Source organism: Aulonocara stuartgranti, assembly GCF_965226115.1.
Source record: "Aulonocara stuartgranti genome assembly, chromosome: 4".
Taxonomy (NCBI): Eukaryota; Metazoa; Chordata; class Actinopteri; order Cichliformes; family Cichlidae; genus Aulonocara; species Aulonocara stuartgranti.
The window spans coordinates 38,674,869-38,691,160 of NC_138942.1; the positions used below are offsets into that span (position 1 = coordinate 38,674,869).

The window sequence follows — 16,292 nt, forward strand, 5'->3', positions numbered from 1 at the left end:
TGCAGTCCTATGAAAACATCGTCTTACTTATTAAGAGGTGAGTAAAAGCCGAGTGTTGCTATTTAAATGCAGTTTTCTGCAGTTAACTGAGCATGTGTTGTGTCGGTTTGTAGTATTGTATTAAACCACACCTGAACACCCGAGGCCATCAGTCTCCCCAGGAGTGCACATCCCAGGAACTTGTTATCGTGGTCGGATGGTGCAATGGCAAAAGGAAAACCCAAGAGCTACATGTCAGACTGCAGGCCTCAGTCAGTGTGTTACATGTTAGTGAGATCATGACCGTACGATTAGCAAAGACTCAACAGGTATTTCGAGGAGATGCCCGATAAAGCTTTGATGAGGATGTGACCCCCAGGAATTCACAGGGAACCGGTGTCTGGTTACTGAGCGAGACCACAGACAGTAGTTTGGACAGACTTGTTGGTGTGTCACTGAGTCTTTTGTTGCTGTTTGATGACACCGGCAGCATTTCTACAATGATGAGCTAGCCTGCTATACTGTCTGCCTCTGACCGTCTGTCTGCAGGGAGTGAACCTGTCAGGAGGTCAGAAGCAGCGGGTGAGCCTGGCCAGGGCCGTCTACTGTGATCGTACCGTCTACCTGCTGGATGACCCGCTGTCTGCTGTCGATGCTCACGTAGGGAAACACATCTTTGATCAAGTCATCGGCCCACAGGGACTGCTGAAGGACAAGGTGTGTGTGTGTGTGATGGAGTCATATACATCAGGGGTGGGGGAAAAATTGATACTGTGTAGTATCGTGATATTTTGTTTGCTAATAATGTATCGATACAGGGACAGCAGAAATCGATATTTTGTTACAAACAATTTTTTCGTGCACTGGAACTCTGACTTCAGAGCATGTTGATCCTTTTTCTGAGCAACAATCCTGACGCTGTCCAAATGTGTTTAACTTGTTTTTGGCAGCAATAAACATGACAGTTTACTTATTTTCATTTAAGACATGTTTTATTTTAATTAAGTTTAAAACTTTTTTATTTAATGTAAAATTATATTTTGTTTTAATTTACTTTCAAATTCTTCAGTTGCTGAATGGGCTGCATAGTTTTCATAAATTGCATAGTTCAGAATAGCTGTAATTGTACCAGATGGTTGCATTCAGTTAAGTTGGACTAGACTGTAATACAAACCGTTCAGTTTGTCAACAATAAAACTGAAATGAGAGAAAGACTGAGTGTGAGACTTTGATATTAGATAAAATGAATATTGATAAAGTTTAACTTTATGTACAGAATCTGAATATCGCAAAATATTTTTAAAAAATTGCAATAATATCGTATCGTGCGTTGTATGGTGATTCCTACCTCTAATATACATATACCCAGGATCATGACTGGGATCCTGTGTGTCCCTCACAGCATTGGTACTTTGCTCGTACGGGACTGTGCAAAATTCTTGAGCCACCCGTCTTTCCTTTATATTTTCTAGGAACTTGGAAATGTTTGCAGCACTTTATTGAAACTGAATGTGAAAGTGTGTAGGACGAGTCTTGTTCTTCTACACAGCGTAAACTCTTTTAGTTCCCAGGACTAAAAGTTGGCAGTCCAAAGCTCTTTGGATGTTGGCTTCAGTGAGCAGTAAATCAGCCTGTTCTCACATTTCTTATCCTTGCTGTTCTTTTGCTGTGTCAGCCGTAATTCTTTGTTAAAGACACTGCACAGCATCCAGAGATAAGTTCTGGGCTGAAGTCAACCTTCTTGGTCCCAAACTGTTTTTCTGCTCACTGAGCAGCCTCTGTGTTCATCCCTTGAGTTTATGTGCATTTTAGTCTTGAATGATTCGTAGATCAGTGTTTAAAAAATGTCTCCAGAAAATGTTTGGGAACGTCTACAGCTGTCTGTGAATAACACTGACCTTGTTGTAAAAGCTGACCCAAAGGCGACCATGTGGGGCCTTTCACTCTCTCTCCCCCTGTTTCACTCTGCTATCAAAAAAGGCCCCAAAAAGATTGTGTAAAAAAAAAACAACTCCTCTGGCTTCTTACAGGTAAAACCTAAGAGACTGTGGTGGTTTCAGGCTTGTGCACAGTACTGTAGATTGTATGAAATTATCCAAACAACATAAGATGATCCAAATCCAAATGTAAAGTTGTTTTAGTTGTTGAAATTGTCTCTCAGCAGCATAGATGCTTTTAGACCAAGTTTACTAACTCTGTGTAGCCATGTACAGACTCGTGTGCTGGTCACCCACGGCTTGAGCTACCTGCCCCAAGCTGACTTGATCCTGGTCATGATGAAGGGCGAGATCTCAGAGGTGGGCTCGTACCAGCACCTCATGGCCACAGAGGGAGCCTTTGCAGAGTTCCTGCGAACTTACGCTGCAGTCGACAAAGCTGATAACAGTGGTGAGGAGTGTGTCGTGCTGCTGTGTAGCGTAGCACCGTGCAGTGTTTGGAGTAGTAGTTCTGTTAAGATGAAGTCTGATCATTATTTTATCATACTGCAGCTGGTCTTCTCAGATCGACTTCACGTTTTAAATTTCCTTCCTCCATTTAGAGCCCGTGCCAAACAGCAGCATCCAACGACTGGAGAACGGCAGCGTGCCCACTTTTGCTGGGTGAGTGATTTAGGGTAAGGGTCCTGGGGGGCTGGGGTGTCTCACTAAGCACATAAGTGTCCTTCTGTTTAAGCAGCAGTCCAGGTGTCTGCACTGCATCCAAACAGTCAACCACAGCAGACGAGAAGCTGAGCAAGAAGCCCAAGAATCCCGAGGCGGGGAAGCTGACGGAGGCTGACAAGGCCAGCACTGGGCAGGTGTGTGGATCTGCACGTGGTCGCATGTATAAATGCACATGTTTCTGTATAATGTGTCTGTGTTCAGTCTGGGATCACAGCAGCTCTCCTGTCCTCCGCAGGTTAAGCTGTCTGTCTTCTGGGCCTATTTTAAGTCCATTGGAGTGCTTCTGTCCTGCATCAGTCTTCTGCTGTTTCTTGCCCATCACCTGCTTTCCCTGTTCTCCAACTACTGGCTGAGTCTGTGGACCGATGACCCTGTGGTTAATGGCACGCAGCCTAACAGACTAATGAGACTGGGGGTGTATGGTGCCTTTGGCCTGTCTCAGGGTGAGCATGACAGGAAAAACTCTTGTTTTTGTCTGGTTCAGAAAGTGAGGCAACACCAAGGGTAGCCATTGTACACATCACGACGAGCAGGAAACGGCACCTTTGCTTTTTCCTGCTCATCGTTTTTCAAACAAACAGCACGCAAATGTTAGGTGGCCAGTCCAACACAGGCCTGACATGTGTGCTCACTTAATCACATGTCTGTTGGAAGCTAGAGCACCAGAGGACACTCGCACATGTAGGTGCCACCGGACAGAGATGGAGGGAGACTGTGATGTGGTGTCAGCTCACAGAGCAGGGTGACCGTGTCCACCACCACTAATAATATGCTTAGTTAACCCTGCAGCGCGCCCTTGGTCCTACTGTCACAGCTGAGATGGGGTCCAGTAGGGCTGTTCGATATAACGCTATATATCTGATGACAGTATGAAAATATTACGCTATCGTTTGTTTCGTGGTGTCGCAAAATAAACTGTTTACAGCAATATGCTTTCATGGTCCTGACGGTCACTGTAGTGGCTGTATTCTCTCTTTATATTTAAAATAACCACACTACAGACGTGTTGTCGTTAGCAACAACGACGGTAAACCCAGCGTGTGGCTATGCCTTCCTCTTGTTTATTTTCCACATAAACCTTTCACAATAAAGCTGAAGAGCCTGTTGAGACTTTTCAAAATAAACTGAAATGATGACCTTGTTCCTAATCGAGGGGCCACCTCGAGCACGGACATGGTTTGGTTATGAAAAGTCTGACACGGACCAGAAAACTGTACGATGCACATTATGCAGCAAACCGGTCCAACACCTCAGACTCAAACACAGCAAACCTCGTTAACCACCAACACAAGAGTCACCTGACAGAATGCAGAGAAGCAAAAAGAGCCGTCAGGTGCTCCAGATACATCTTAGACTCAAAGGTTTAAAAACAGGCTTTTCCCCGCAGCACGCCGTCTAATAAATACAAAGAGAACGGCGGCCGTTACAACTTATGTCTAAAAAGTGTATAGCTTCATGCATCGGTCAAAACACTCGACTCCAGGTACACGACGCCCAGCTGGAAACACTTCACAGTGTCGAGCTGCCCGAGATTCCCAGAATTTACAGAACGTGTAACATTTCTGTGATATCGTTGTCAGGGCGATAAATGTCTTATATATGAGAGCTTGGTCATATAGCTCAGCCCTGGGGTCCAGGCCCCCCTTCTCCAGCTCGTTCCCCTCAGTTATAGACTCGTCTTATGTGTCTTGCTGGATGCAGGTGTGCTCTTCACACAGAAATAAGTCATGATATTGTGCAAACTCCTCTGCTGTCCTTCAGGTGTGGCTGTCTTTGGATACTCCCTGTCCATGTCTATTGGGGGTGTTCTGGCGTCCCGGTACCTCCACCAGTCCATGCTGTACGATGTCCTGCGCTCACCTATGTCCTTTTTTGAGCGAACCCCCAGTGGTAACCTGGTCAACCGCTTTGCCAAAGAGATGGACACCATTGACACGCTGATCCCCAGCATTATTAAGATGTTCCTGGGCTCCATGTTCAACGTGCTGGGCTCTTGTGTTATCATCCTGATTGCCACACCTCTAGTCAGTATCATCATTCCTTTCCTGGGTCTGCTCTATTTTTTTGTGCAGGTGAGTTTGAAAAGGGAAACTGATTCTGAAGTGTCAGTATATTCCAGTGTTATCCCCACAGTACTACGCCTCCCTGCACTGTGATTCTGACTATTGTTACGAAATCAGCTTCACCCCGCTTCTTTTTCTGCCTCGAGGCATCCAGAGACGGCACCGGACTCAGTAGCCATTTTCACAAAACCTTTATTCATCTCGATTCATCTTCATTTAAGCATCTTCTAGAAGGGGAGAGGTGCCAGCGACCCCATCATAAAACCCCCATGGTGTGCTGCAAACTCTGTGTCTGTGTGTGTCTGCACGAGCACGTGAGTGTGCATGTAGCTGTGTGAGTGTAACAGTCAAAGCACTGTGTGTGTCTCTGTGTACGTGACTTCCTGGGGGTCATAAAAGGAATCTCCTCACCCAAGCTACACCAGATTCCTCCAGACAACATAGAAAACAGAGTTAACACATTACAAACACTGAGACGCCCACTCTGCACCCACTGGGCCAGTGGCCTCTTGTTGTCTTACATTTACATTTAAGGTGGAGAGTCTCCTGCAAACCTACTTCTAGGTTTATAACAATTATGAGTTTTTATTAAAGGTACAAGCATCAGCAACCCCCCACTGTAGCTCCCTGTCTCCTTTTATGACAGCAGACCCCCAGTGTCCATAACTTCCTTTCCCTCTAAACAAGTACACTCTCAGGCTACAGCTAAGCCACACTGAAACACACAAACAAATCCTTCCTTATTCCTGTGATCTAAACAAATTTAACACATCACATTCCAATAATTGTTTTCTTGTACTCGCACTATATAATAATGATAATAATAATAATGGATACTTTATTGATCCCCATGGGGAAATTACTTGTTTTTCTCTGCATTTGACCCATTCACTCAGTGAAGCAGTGGGCAGCCCACTAAGCAGGCGCCCGGGGAGCAGTGTGTAGGGACGGTACCTTGCTCAGGGGTACCTCAGGGTAGCCGTTAAGTGGATTCGAACCGCCGACCTTCCGATCATGGGGCGACCACTTTACCTACTGAGCTATCCCTGCCCCCTATATAAGTCACATGTGTCTATCCTTGCTCTGTCCAGAGGTTTTATGTGGCATCATCTCGCCAGCTGAAGCGTCTGGAGTCGGTCAGCCGTTCCCCAATTTACACCCACTTCAATGAAACCCTGCTGGGCACGTCGGTTATCCGAGCCTTCAGTGAGCAGGAGCGTTTCATCCATGAGAGCGACCAGCGCGTGGACCATAACCAGAAGGCTTACTATCCCAGCATAGTGGCTAACAGGTCAGGAGGCTGCCGCCACACGCTCTCACTGCACCACCTGCTGCAACAGTTTACACCGCCTTTTAGGATGAATGTCCCTAAATTAGGATCTCTCTGAGACTGTTCATTGGAGTATTACTGCAGCAACACGAGTACATTATATTCACTTTGGACGTAGAAAAGCTCCATTTACGTTTACATGCTTTCATTTTCATGCTTTCATTTTCATGTTTCTTTACAATCTCTGGCTGAAAGGTTAAAAGCAGTGTTGGGAAGGTTTCTTTTAAAATATAAAGTAAAATGTTATTTATATAGCACCTTTCAAGATAAAATCACAAAGTGCTTCACAGAGGCAGGAAACAGACATTAAAATCTAAAACAAAACGACATCAACCAAAAGCAGTTTAAACAGATACGTTTTTAACTGCTTTTTAAAAGACACGACTGAGTCCACAGATCTCAAACTCAAAGGGAGCGAGCTCCAGAGTCTGGCAGCCGCTGATACAAACGCTCTCTCACCTTTTGTTTTTAACCTTGTATGCTGGACAACCAGCAACCCCTGGTCACAAGACCTCAGGGACCTGCTGGGTGATAAGAAAGAAGAAGATCACAGATGTAAGTTGGAGCTACACCGTGCAGGGCCCTGTAAGTCATGATTATGATCTTAAAATCGACCCTGAACTTGACAGGGAGCCAGTGCAGCTGAATCAGCAGGGGCGTGGCATGGGAGTGTTTGTGATGCTTTATCAGAAGCCTGGCAGCAGCATTCTGAACACCCTGCAGTCGTTCCAGGGAGGCATTACTTAAGCAAGTAAACAAGGAATTACAATAGTCTAAGCGAGATGAAACAAAAGCACGAATAATCATTTCCAATTCGGAACGTGACACAAAGGGACTCAGCGATATTTCTTAAATGGTAAAAACAAGAGCGAACCAAAGATGTAACGTGTGCCCAGCATCAGAGCTGGATCAAGTGTAACACCAAGGTTCCTAATGGAGGGTTTAATATAAGAAGCAAGAGGGCCTAGATTTTTAACCACGAGGGGAACAAATTTCTCAGGAGCAAAGACAATGACTTCCGTTTTATCAGCATTTAGTTGAAGGTAATTACCAGCCAGCAGATCTGTAACAGAATCTAAGCAGGACTGCAGGATTTGGAGCTTAGAAACATCAGAGATATATAGCTGAATATCATCTGCATAACAATGACATGAAATATCAGAGTAAGAGCTAAGAAGTTGCAGAAGAGGGAGTAAATACAACAAAAACAATAACGGTCCCAAGACAGAGCCCTGAGGCACCCCATAGGCAAGAGAGCTGGCAGAGGTAGCCACAAAGAAAGATCGATTTGACAAATAGGATTTAAACCATTCCAATGCGGTACCCGATACACCCACCCAGTGGTTTAATCTATCTAACAAAGTAAGATGATCAACAGTGTCAAAAGCAGAGGTCAGATCCAGCAACATCAAAACAGTGCACTCTCCAGCATCATAATTCATCATTATTATAAAACATCATTAGACACTCTAAGAAGTGCAGTTTCGGTAGAGTGAGTCTTACGAAAGCCAGATTGAAATTTATCAAGAATGTTGTGTTCATCTAGAACAACCGTGAGCTGCTTGGCCACAACCTTTTCTAAAACCTTGGCAATAAAAGGCAATTTTGAGATGCGTCTGTAACTGGAAAGCACAGAAGGATCAAGTTTAGGTTTTTTTTAAAAGTGGGTGAATGACAGCACTTTTACAGTAACCAGGGCCCTGACCAGAGAGCAGAGATGCATTAATAATTTTAAGAACACTAGGACCAATAGACTCAAAAACATTTTTAAACAAAGACCCAGATAAAATATCAAGGATCTCACTGAAGTGACCAGCTTCAACAACTCAGGTAAAGACACTGGTGAAAATCAAATCTGACAGGCTTAAGTAAAATCGGAACAGACAAATGGTACATGGAGGGAGAGATGTTGCTCCTTACATTGCTAACCTTTTCAACAAAGAAGGAAAGAAAATTTTCAGTCTTCATTCGAAGAAATAGGGACAGCAGCAGAAGCCGGAGCAACAATATCCCTGATAGTGTCAAATAAGATTTGTCACAGCAGGAAGTGGACAGTGCAAAAGTTATGAGGCAAAAATTAGAATACAATAAGAATAAATACAGTACACAACTGTACAGAATAGAATAAAATAATATACTATATACAGTAGAATAAAATAAATATACAATAAGATAAAAATAGAATACAAATACAAATACTATATACAACTGAGTAAAAATACGACGATGACAAAGGATTATTGCACTTAGTATTATTGCATATGTATGGATGTGTGTGTTTGATCAGTTAAAGTCTTTATTATGGAGTCTGACAGCAGTGGGGAGGAAAGACCTGCGAAATCTCTCCGTCCCACACCGTGGGTGCCGCAGTCTCCCACTGAAGGAGCTGCTCAGTGCTGTCACAGTCTGCTGCATGGGGTGGGAGATGTTGTCCAACAGGGATGACAGCTTAGCCGCAGGTACAGCCTGCTCTGCCCTTTCCTGTAGAGGGCGTCTGAGTTATGAGTCCAGTCCAGTCTATTGTTCAGATGAACACCAAATAAAACCTCAGGGTTACCTCTGCTCCTAGAGACTAGGTTTGAAAAATAAGCAGCCCTTGCATCATGAACTGAAGCGTTAAAAGAAACTAAAAGGTCTTTTAAATGAACGAGATGAACCTGTAAACGAGTCTTTCTCCACAAACGCTCAGCTTTACGACAGACACGCTTTAAACAGCGAATGCTGTCATTTATCCTGGGCAAGGGTTTTGTAACAGGGGCTAGTCTAGTTTTAATAGGGCAAATAAGGGACCCAAAAGGGTGCTGTTGGCGACATCTGTCAAAAATCTAGACACCGGCAACAGAGGAGGGAAGAAGCCATTGTATGAAGGAGTGATATCCAGGCCCACCATAGATTAGACAGTAGTGTCAGACGATCATAGACTAGGGCAGGAAATACATCAGAGACAAAGAAGGAGAGCAGGACAGTCAGAAACAGCAGCATAACAGAGCGAGGGAAACTGCAGCCAGCAGCGGCAAGGCCAAACACAGGCGCCATCACACCGGAAGCAGGAAACCAGAGAACATATGTATTCCATCACAGATTACAGATTACATGCCCCAAAATGGATTTTTTTTTAACATATTCCGTTACGTTACTCAATGAGAGTAACATATTCTGAATACTTTGGATTACTTAATATATTATCATGCTTTTTACTACATGAATGTACTATTGCTGTGTGATTAACTGAATACAGTTACTCATATTTTGTATTTTAAATACGTAACGGTGGTACATGTATTCTGTTACTCCCCAACACTGGTTAAAAGTCATTAAGCTCCACAAGGGAACTACTGTATTTTTCATACAAAAGGTGGACCGGATTATAAGGCACATTAAGCAAACAAAGCAGTCAGATAAGTCAAACTTAACTCATTCTTCTTGCTTCCTCCACTTCTGTCCCATCGATTCATTAATGCTGTATTCTATCACAGCGGCTCTATTCCCATGTTGTTGCAGTATATGAATGACTAACCTCGTATTGTGGATGGATTATCTCAGTTGTTCTCCTGACTGAAGTTTTGTCCGTTTACAGCATCCTGCCATGCGATTGCATTTGTCTCTAACCGTCAGGAACCCTCACGTTAACTTTTATCGAGGGGAAAAGTGTTAGCGTTCGTCCTCCAGCTTCACTGTGTTTATGCTAACATAGCTGTGTCGTTAGCGGTCACGTAGCACATGATTATATACCAGCTAGCCCAACTTCAGTAACCCTACAAACGTCACTGCTGTTTAGTTTCGTGTCTTCATTTATGTTGGAAGTGAAAGCAGAGCTGTACGTTTGAATGTTTCTGAAATCTCTCAGTCAGAACATGCTATATCATGCTTAGATAGAAGCTAGCGAGCTAACTTCCTGCTAACCTCTAACTGTTAAATGTAATAACTTTTGTTTTCATGGATGCCTGGATGTTAAACTTCATAGTTACACCTGGTAAAGCAGCAATGCTGATCGTTTTATTAAAGATGAAAGAATTTAGTCAGTTTTTAACTCTCAGTGATGCTGCAGTGTTCGTTTGACTTTGGGACCTGAACTGGACGGAGTTTAGGACCCAGATTACTCCGCGAGGCTCCTTGAGCACAACCAGAATTCATACATAAGGCGCGCTGTCAATTTTTGAGAAAATGAAAGGATTTTAAGTGCGCCTTATATTGTACAATAATCTACTTTCCTGAATCTGTGTTTGTGCAGGTGGCTGGCGATTCGCCTGGAGTTTGTGGGAAACTGCATTGTGTCATTTGCTGCTTTGTTTGCTGTCGTTGCCAGACAGAGCCTCAGCCCAGGCATCATGGGACTGTCCATCTCCTACGCCCTCCAGGTAAACATGGACAATCTCCTTAACCTGTGCACTTATTTCATACATTAAAGAAAAAGAGTGCCAAGTAGCTACAAGGAGCTTAGCCTTCCTACTAATTTAACTGTTTATTCCCTAGTTTAAGCCATTTTATTGATGTTTAGCAGTCAGATTTAGTACACAAGTTCACTGAAAAACATTTATTCTATTGTATTGTTCTGAGGTTTTTAAGAATAGATTCATCACTGTTTCATGGAAACGGTGTCCCACAGTCCTGATGTTAATTTCACAGTAAGTGACTGAGTGGGTACATTTATGAGCCCATTATGGTTTATACAGGAATGCTTTTTACGAGCTCTGTTAATGGTTACCATACTTTGTTTTAATCTATGGTAAATATTCTGAAACAGTCTTATGTCAGTAATGGAATGCACCCCACTTTTAAGTTCAGTTTAAAACGACTTTTTTTATTTAAAGGAGAACTTTGTTATGTAATTTGTTCCATTTGATGTCCTTTCATGTCAGTTATGTTATTTATGAGGGGAAATTCAAACAGCCCTCTGCCTAGAAGAAGGAAAAGGTTTTGTGCTTCATGTTTGTTCTTAATCTGCCAAAACTCTGATCCTGTTCATCATCAGGTGACTCCTTCAGTCTCAGCTGACTGCAGGTTTCCAACATCAGCCCACCGAACAATGGGCTGTGAGGTCATTAATGTGCAGACTGTCATATTGGGTAATGAGTAACATTCAGAGTTTGCAGTCACAGCAGTGTGAGACGGTGATAGATGTACCCTTGGGCCCCCTCCTCGATTCAGAAAATCGTTGGAAACCTGCAGTCAGACTGAAGGAGTCACCTGATGATGATGGTAAATGGCCTGTATTTGTAAAGCGCTTTACTCGTCCCTAAGGACCCCAAAGCGCTTTACACATCCAGTCATCCACCCATCCACACACACATCCACACCCTGGTGATGGCAGCTACATTGTAGCCACAGCCGCCCTGGGGCGCACTGACAGAGGAGAGGCTGCCGGACACTGGCGCCACCGGGCCCTCTGACCATGATGATGATGATGATGATGATGATGGGTTTCTCCCACTGAAAACGTCCAGATGAAGAGAACCAACCTTTTGGGATCCCCTGTCTAGAGGACTGAGCGTGCATTAATCTGGTTTTGTCTTGCCCCGTGTGCAGCTAACTACCTCACTTACCTGGCTGGTTAGGATGTCTTCTGATGTGGAAACCAACATCGTGGCTGTGGAGAAAGTGAAAGAATACAGCGACACAGAGAAAGAGGTACACAGAAACAAGCCTTTAAAGGCAGTAAGACAGTGTAGATCTACTGGCAGCCATATGTGGGGTGTTTGGAGAAAGCTTTCGCCTCATGCGTGTCTAAATCGCCTTCTTTAAACATGTGTGTTTGGACCCCCAGGCAGAGTGGAAACACGAGCCCTCCACCCTTTCCCCAGGCTGGCCTACTAATGGCTGCATAGAGATGAGAAACTTTGGCCTGCGCTACCGCCAAGATTTGGATCTGGCCATCCGCAACATTACCATCTCCATTAACGGAGGAGAGAAGGTGGGATTTCACATGACTCCAGTGAAGGCATCAGCCCAGTGACAGTGCGTGTGCTTGTGGCTGTTCTGAGCTGTCTGTTCCATCAGGTGGGGATCGTGGGACGCACGGGTGCAGGGAAGTCTTCCCTAACGCTGGGGCTCTTCCGCATCATCGAGGCAGCCGAGGGCCAAATATTCATTGATGGAGTGGACATTGCCAAGCTTGGCCTCCATGAGCTTCGTTCCAGAATCACCATCATACCACAGGTACGTTCTGAGAGGATCAAAACTGTTACACTGATTAGTCCGCAGCCTGTGCATTACAGCAGCCGGGGAGCTACAGGAGAGTTGTACAGCTAACCCATCCTCAGAGTCGCTGCCCCAGTAATGTTAAGCAAACGTTATTCAGCTTCTGCTCAAACTGCACGATTGAATCGCAGGAGCTAGAAGTTTGTAGGTCACGATGCTCTGATGAGACCTGAGTGCTCACACTGTGCGTCCATAACATGAAGGTTATAACACAAAATCTGTCCCTGTCTGTCTTACACACACACACACACACACACACACACACACACACACACACACCAGCTTTGCTAAATTGCTAATGAAAACATTGGCCAGGCAGCTGCCATCGAACAGCAACGTCCATCCAACTCTTTTCACGGTTGTTGTAGTCGTGATAATTTTGTGAGGCCACATTGGCAAGCTCATCAGAGCCTCTCCAAAGTTGTGCCTCCATCGCTTGTGTCACACGCCGCACTGCTGTGCTGCCCCGCCTTTTCACTTTCATGTCTGTGTTTGCGCGTGCGCCGTGTGAGAGGCTGCGGTGACGCCCTCACGAAGGGCGACAGGATTTCAAACAGGTTTGATTTTCTTACGACCAAACGATGGATGACCGGGCTGGTCGTGAGGTGTTAATCGCTCCTCGTTACCCCACGTATGCTACACGATGCACGACACACGATGAAGGCGAAACTCGGGCCGTTCCCCAGAACGGTCGCACGACTGAAAAATAGTCTCAAAATGGGGAAAAATCCCAGCATAAGACACTCTTCTCTCCCACAGGACCCGGTGCTGTTTTCAGGCTCCTTGAGGATGAACTTGGATCCTTTTGACTCCTACACTGACGAGGAAGTATGGCGGGCTTTGGAATTCTCCCATCTTAAAACCTTCGTGTCCAGCCTGCCCAACAAGCTTAACCACGACTGCAGTGAAGGAGGAGAGAACCTGAGGTATAACTGCTTTATACGTCCAAGCAACCACAAATTAGAAACTGAATTAGATACAAAGTATCCCAGTTTCACAGCGTCTTTGAAAAACACGTTAGTGTGCACACTCGTCAAGCACGATTAGCAACACCTGCATTTCTTGCAGTTGTGCAGTACACTAGTTATGGGGCAACAGTGCATATACCAGTCGTTGGATAAAGCGCTGGAGTAGTGCTTCCTGCCTTTGAAACGGTCTGCTTTTCCTTCAGCGTGGGTCAGCGGCAGCTGCTGTGCCTAGCCAGAGCTTTGCTGAGGAAGACCAGGATCCTTGTTCTGGATGAGGCCACGGCAGCTGTAGACATGGAGACGGACAACCTGATCCAGTCCACCATCCGCTCTCAGTTTGAGGACTGCACTGTCCTCACCATAGCGCATCGCCTCAACACCATCATGGACTACACCAGGTACTGTACACCAAAGAGACACTGGTACGGCCCCCACCCCAAACGTGGAATATCTGTATTAATGCCTGTATTTGTGTGTCTCCCAGTTCTGTTTGTTCTCTGTTGGCGCGACCATTTCAGTCTCTTACAGTTGTTAGGCCATACTGAAAGCTCTTTAAGGATAGACAGTTTCTGGTTTCCATGGTTACTACAAGTAACAGTCAGAATGGTTAGTAACAGGGTTTTGACTTTGTTATATTTATGATTGTGTTTGATAAGGTTAATTTTAATAACCTCCATGCAACAAACAAAAAGCATTGAAATATGCTAACACCTGCAGAAACATCCCATGATGCAATGGTGTCCGACAGAAACAAAGCAGAGAGCCAGTCTCAGTGATGGATTCAAACCACGTTTCTGCCTTTCTTTGTAAACTTACATCCACTGTGATTACACTGAAAAACTCCATCTCCCACAATGCATTAGAGCTGGTTCCCATCCAAAAATAGCCACTTTATGCCCGGCTACAGAGATTTGATTGGACGGCAGCGAGGCTCATTCCTCCTGCATCATGTGTATGTCTCGCCCTGCAGTTTGTGATTGGTGGGATTGACGTAAATGCAGTGATGTCACTGTGATTCTATTGGCTGGAAGGATTTAAAAACGAGGCTCAATCCTGCGATTGAAGCTGAAATGACTGCCCTGTGCTTAAAGTCAAATATTTTTGCTGTCATTTCTGTTGGCACCAAACCCATTCTAGTTTATGTGGAATGAATTCAGGGTCATGTGACCCTCTGTATCAGCCTATAGGCTTCCTTGGTTTGGTTCTCTCTGACTAACAGATGTTTATGTGCAGGGGTGGGATTCACTCAGGTGTGTGTCGCCTGTTGTTGCCTGTAATGGAATCCATCCTCATGTTTGTCATTGCATCTACTGAGCTCTAAGATGAGACGGTTTTTAGCTCTGTGCTTTGTTTTCCAGATTCTTTCCTTCTGTTTGAGGCATTTCATTTCTCTTTCCTTTGTTTCTCATGCAGTGTCATTGTGATCTTAGCACTGTGCTACAGCGCCTCACTGACGCTTCACCGCTCTGTACCAGAGAGTATCAGTGTTCAGCGGACGTCTCGTTGGTTCATTCAAATGTCCAGCAGGAAGCCACATCGTCTTTGCTAAACATAAATAGTCTATTGTTGAGTATGAAGAGGAAAAAGTAAATATTCTTTAACTGTGGTGCAGACAAGATCCTCTTCCTGACTCGGGGTTCTCCATAACCCCACCCACACCACTACCACCTCGCTGTAAACGATCATCATCTTCAGCTACTCTCGTCACTGCTCCTCGCTTCATACTTGGCGCTATCGTTTCATGTCATCCTAAGACTGCACAGCTCCAAACCCAGTGTCGCCTTACTAGACGTGTGCGACAAAGTAACCACTTCCCAATCAGTCATTGTAGTGAGGAGCATTTATTCCAGGTGCAACAACACGGCGTCACATCGAACATTTGGAGATGCAACATATTAGTCTGTCGTTATTCTGTGACGAACGATGCCTTTAGGCATAAACTAATGTGGTGTTGCACTTCAAGGCTAACATCAGCTGTAGCATTTCTGCCTGCAAACAGTTTCCTGAGTGTTCTCTGTGCTTCCAGGGTTTTGGTGTTGGAGAATGGAAAGATGGCAGAATTTGACTCGCCCTCCAATCTCATCAGTCAGAGAGGCGCCTTTCACAAGATGGCCAAGGATTCTGGACTCGTCTGAAGCCGGGGAGTGTCACTATGTCGGGCCTCCTGCTGCAGAGAGCTGATGTTTCCAATGAGAGGGACACAGTCCTACGTGCCAATGACCTTCTTTGCTTTGAAACCAGCAGCAGTTTTCATTGCACAAGGAGGCTGGGCCTACTTACATAAAGAGAATATCACCACCAGCAGTTTGGGGTCTGTTTGTGTTGCCCTGACAAAGTTCATACCACATATCAAGATTACCACGTGAATATCAAAGCCCCCACATTTTTATGATGGGATAAAGAAGCTCGATCTGTGGGTCTGCCTCTTATATCCACACTGTCCACTGTTAAACTCCTCGACAACATGCTTTCATCATCATTATCACAGTAGTAAACACGAGTCATTCATACAAGCAGTGATTCTGGAGCTGAGGCACAGCTTGATTGTACCTGTGCATGCATGCACACTACAAGAGGAAAAGAGTTTAAATGTAAGGAATCAGGAATGTTCCAGTTTAACCTTTGGAACAGGGAAGGATGTGGGACATGCTGCGACCAAGCTGATTGGTCAGAATCATACATCAATCACAGAGAAAATGCAGACGCACAGCTGCTGTTGATGTCACTGGACTGTTACTTCTCATTCAGCACTGACTATTTATTGTCTTTCAGTTACAGCTTTCCGTCGTGCTTTTGCTGAATGTGTTGGAGGCTTTATTCATGTAAGAAATGGTTCTAGAGCTTATTTTATTTTGATTATTAAAACAAAGACTGTTGCTCTGTCTTTGGTATGCAGCCAAATCTGTCCTGCGCTTTGCTTGCACTCTGTTTTCAGCGGTACGGCGCCTCTGATGGACTCAGAAACAGGTCAACTATGGGATGTGGACAAACTGTTTGAATCTACATGCTGTGTATCTTTGGAAATGTATATACCTGCCTTACACAAATAAAGTTAGACAATGGCAACTAATGTGTTAAATAGTGTATCTGT

At 44.6% G+C, this 16,292-nt stretch overlaps 1 protein-coding gene across 3 annotated transcripts in view; it reads left to right on the forward strand.

The window, feature by feature from the left end:
* Positions 1-16,267, forward strand: part of abcc1 (ATP binding cassette subfamily C member 1 (ABCC1 blood group)) — a 31,459-nt gene extending 15,192 nt beyond the window's left edge. Inside the window, exons 18-32 of one of the 3 annotated variants that reach the window (XM_082530423.1) lie at positions 529-696; positions 2,193-2,367; positions 2,519-2,579; positions 2,656-2,776; positions 2,878-3,085; positions 4,404-4,714; positions 4,927-5,019; positions 5,797-5,996; positions 10,267-10,393; positions 11,562-11,663; positions 11,800-11,946; positions 12,033-12,191; positions 12,993-13,159; positions 13,405-13,599; positions 15,228-16,267. In XM_082530423.1, the coding sequence (XP_082386549.1) occupies positions 529-696; positions 2,193-2,367; positions 2,519-2,579; positions 2,656-2,776; positions 2,878-3,085; positions 4,404-4,714; positions 4,927-5,019; positions 5,797-5,996; positions 10,267-10,393; positions 11,562-11,663; positions 11,800-11,946; positions 12,033-12,191; positions 12,993-13,159; positions 13,405-13,599; positions 15,228-15,336 (2,343 nt within the window). In that variant the 3' untranslated portion in view covers positions 15,337-16,267. Of the gene's footprint in view, positions 1-528; positions 697-2,192; positions 2,368-2,518; positions 2,580-2,655; positions 2,777-2,877; positions 3,086-4,403; positions 4,715-4,926; positions 5,020-5,796; positions 5,997-10,266; positions 10,394-11,561; positions 11,664-11,799; positions 11,947-12,032; positions 12,192-12,992; positions 13,160-13,404; positions 13,600-15,227 lie in introns of those variants that run through there. The other 2 variants (XM_082530424.1, XM_082530425.1) reach the window with 2 other exon arrangements.
* The last annotated feature ends 25 nt before the right edge of the window (positions 16,268-16,292 follow it).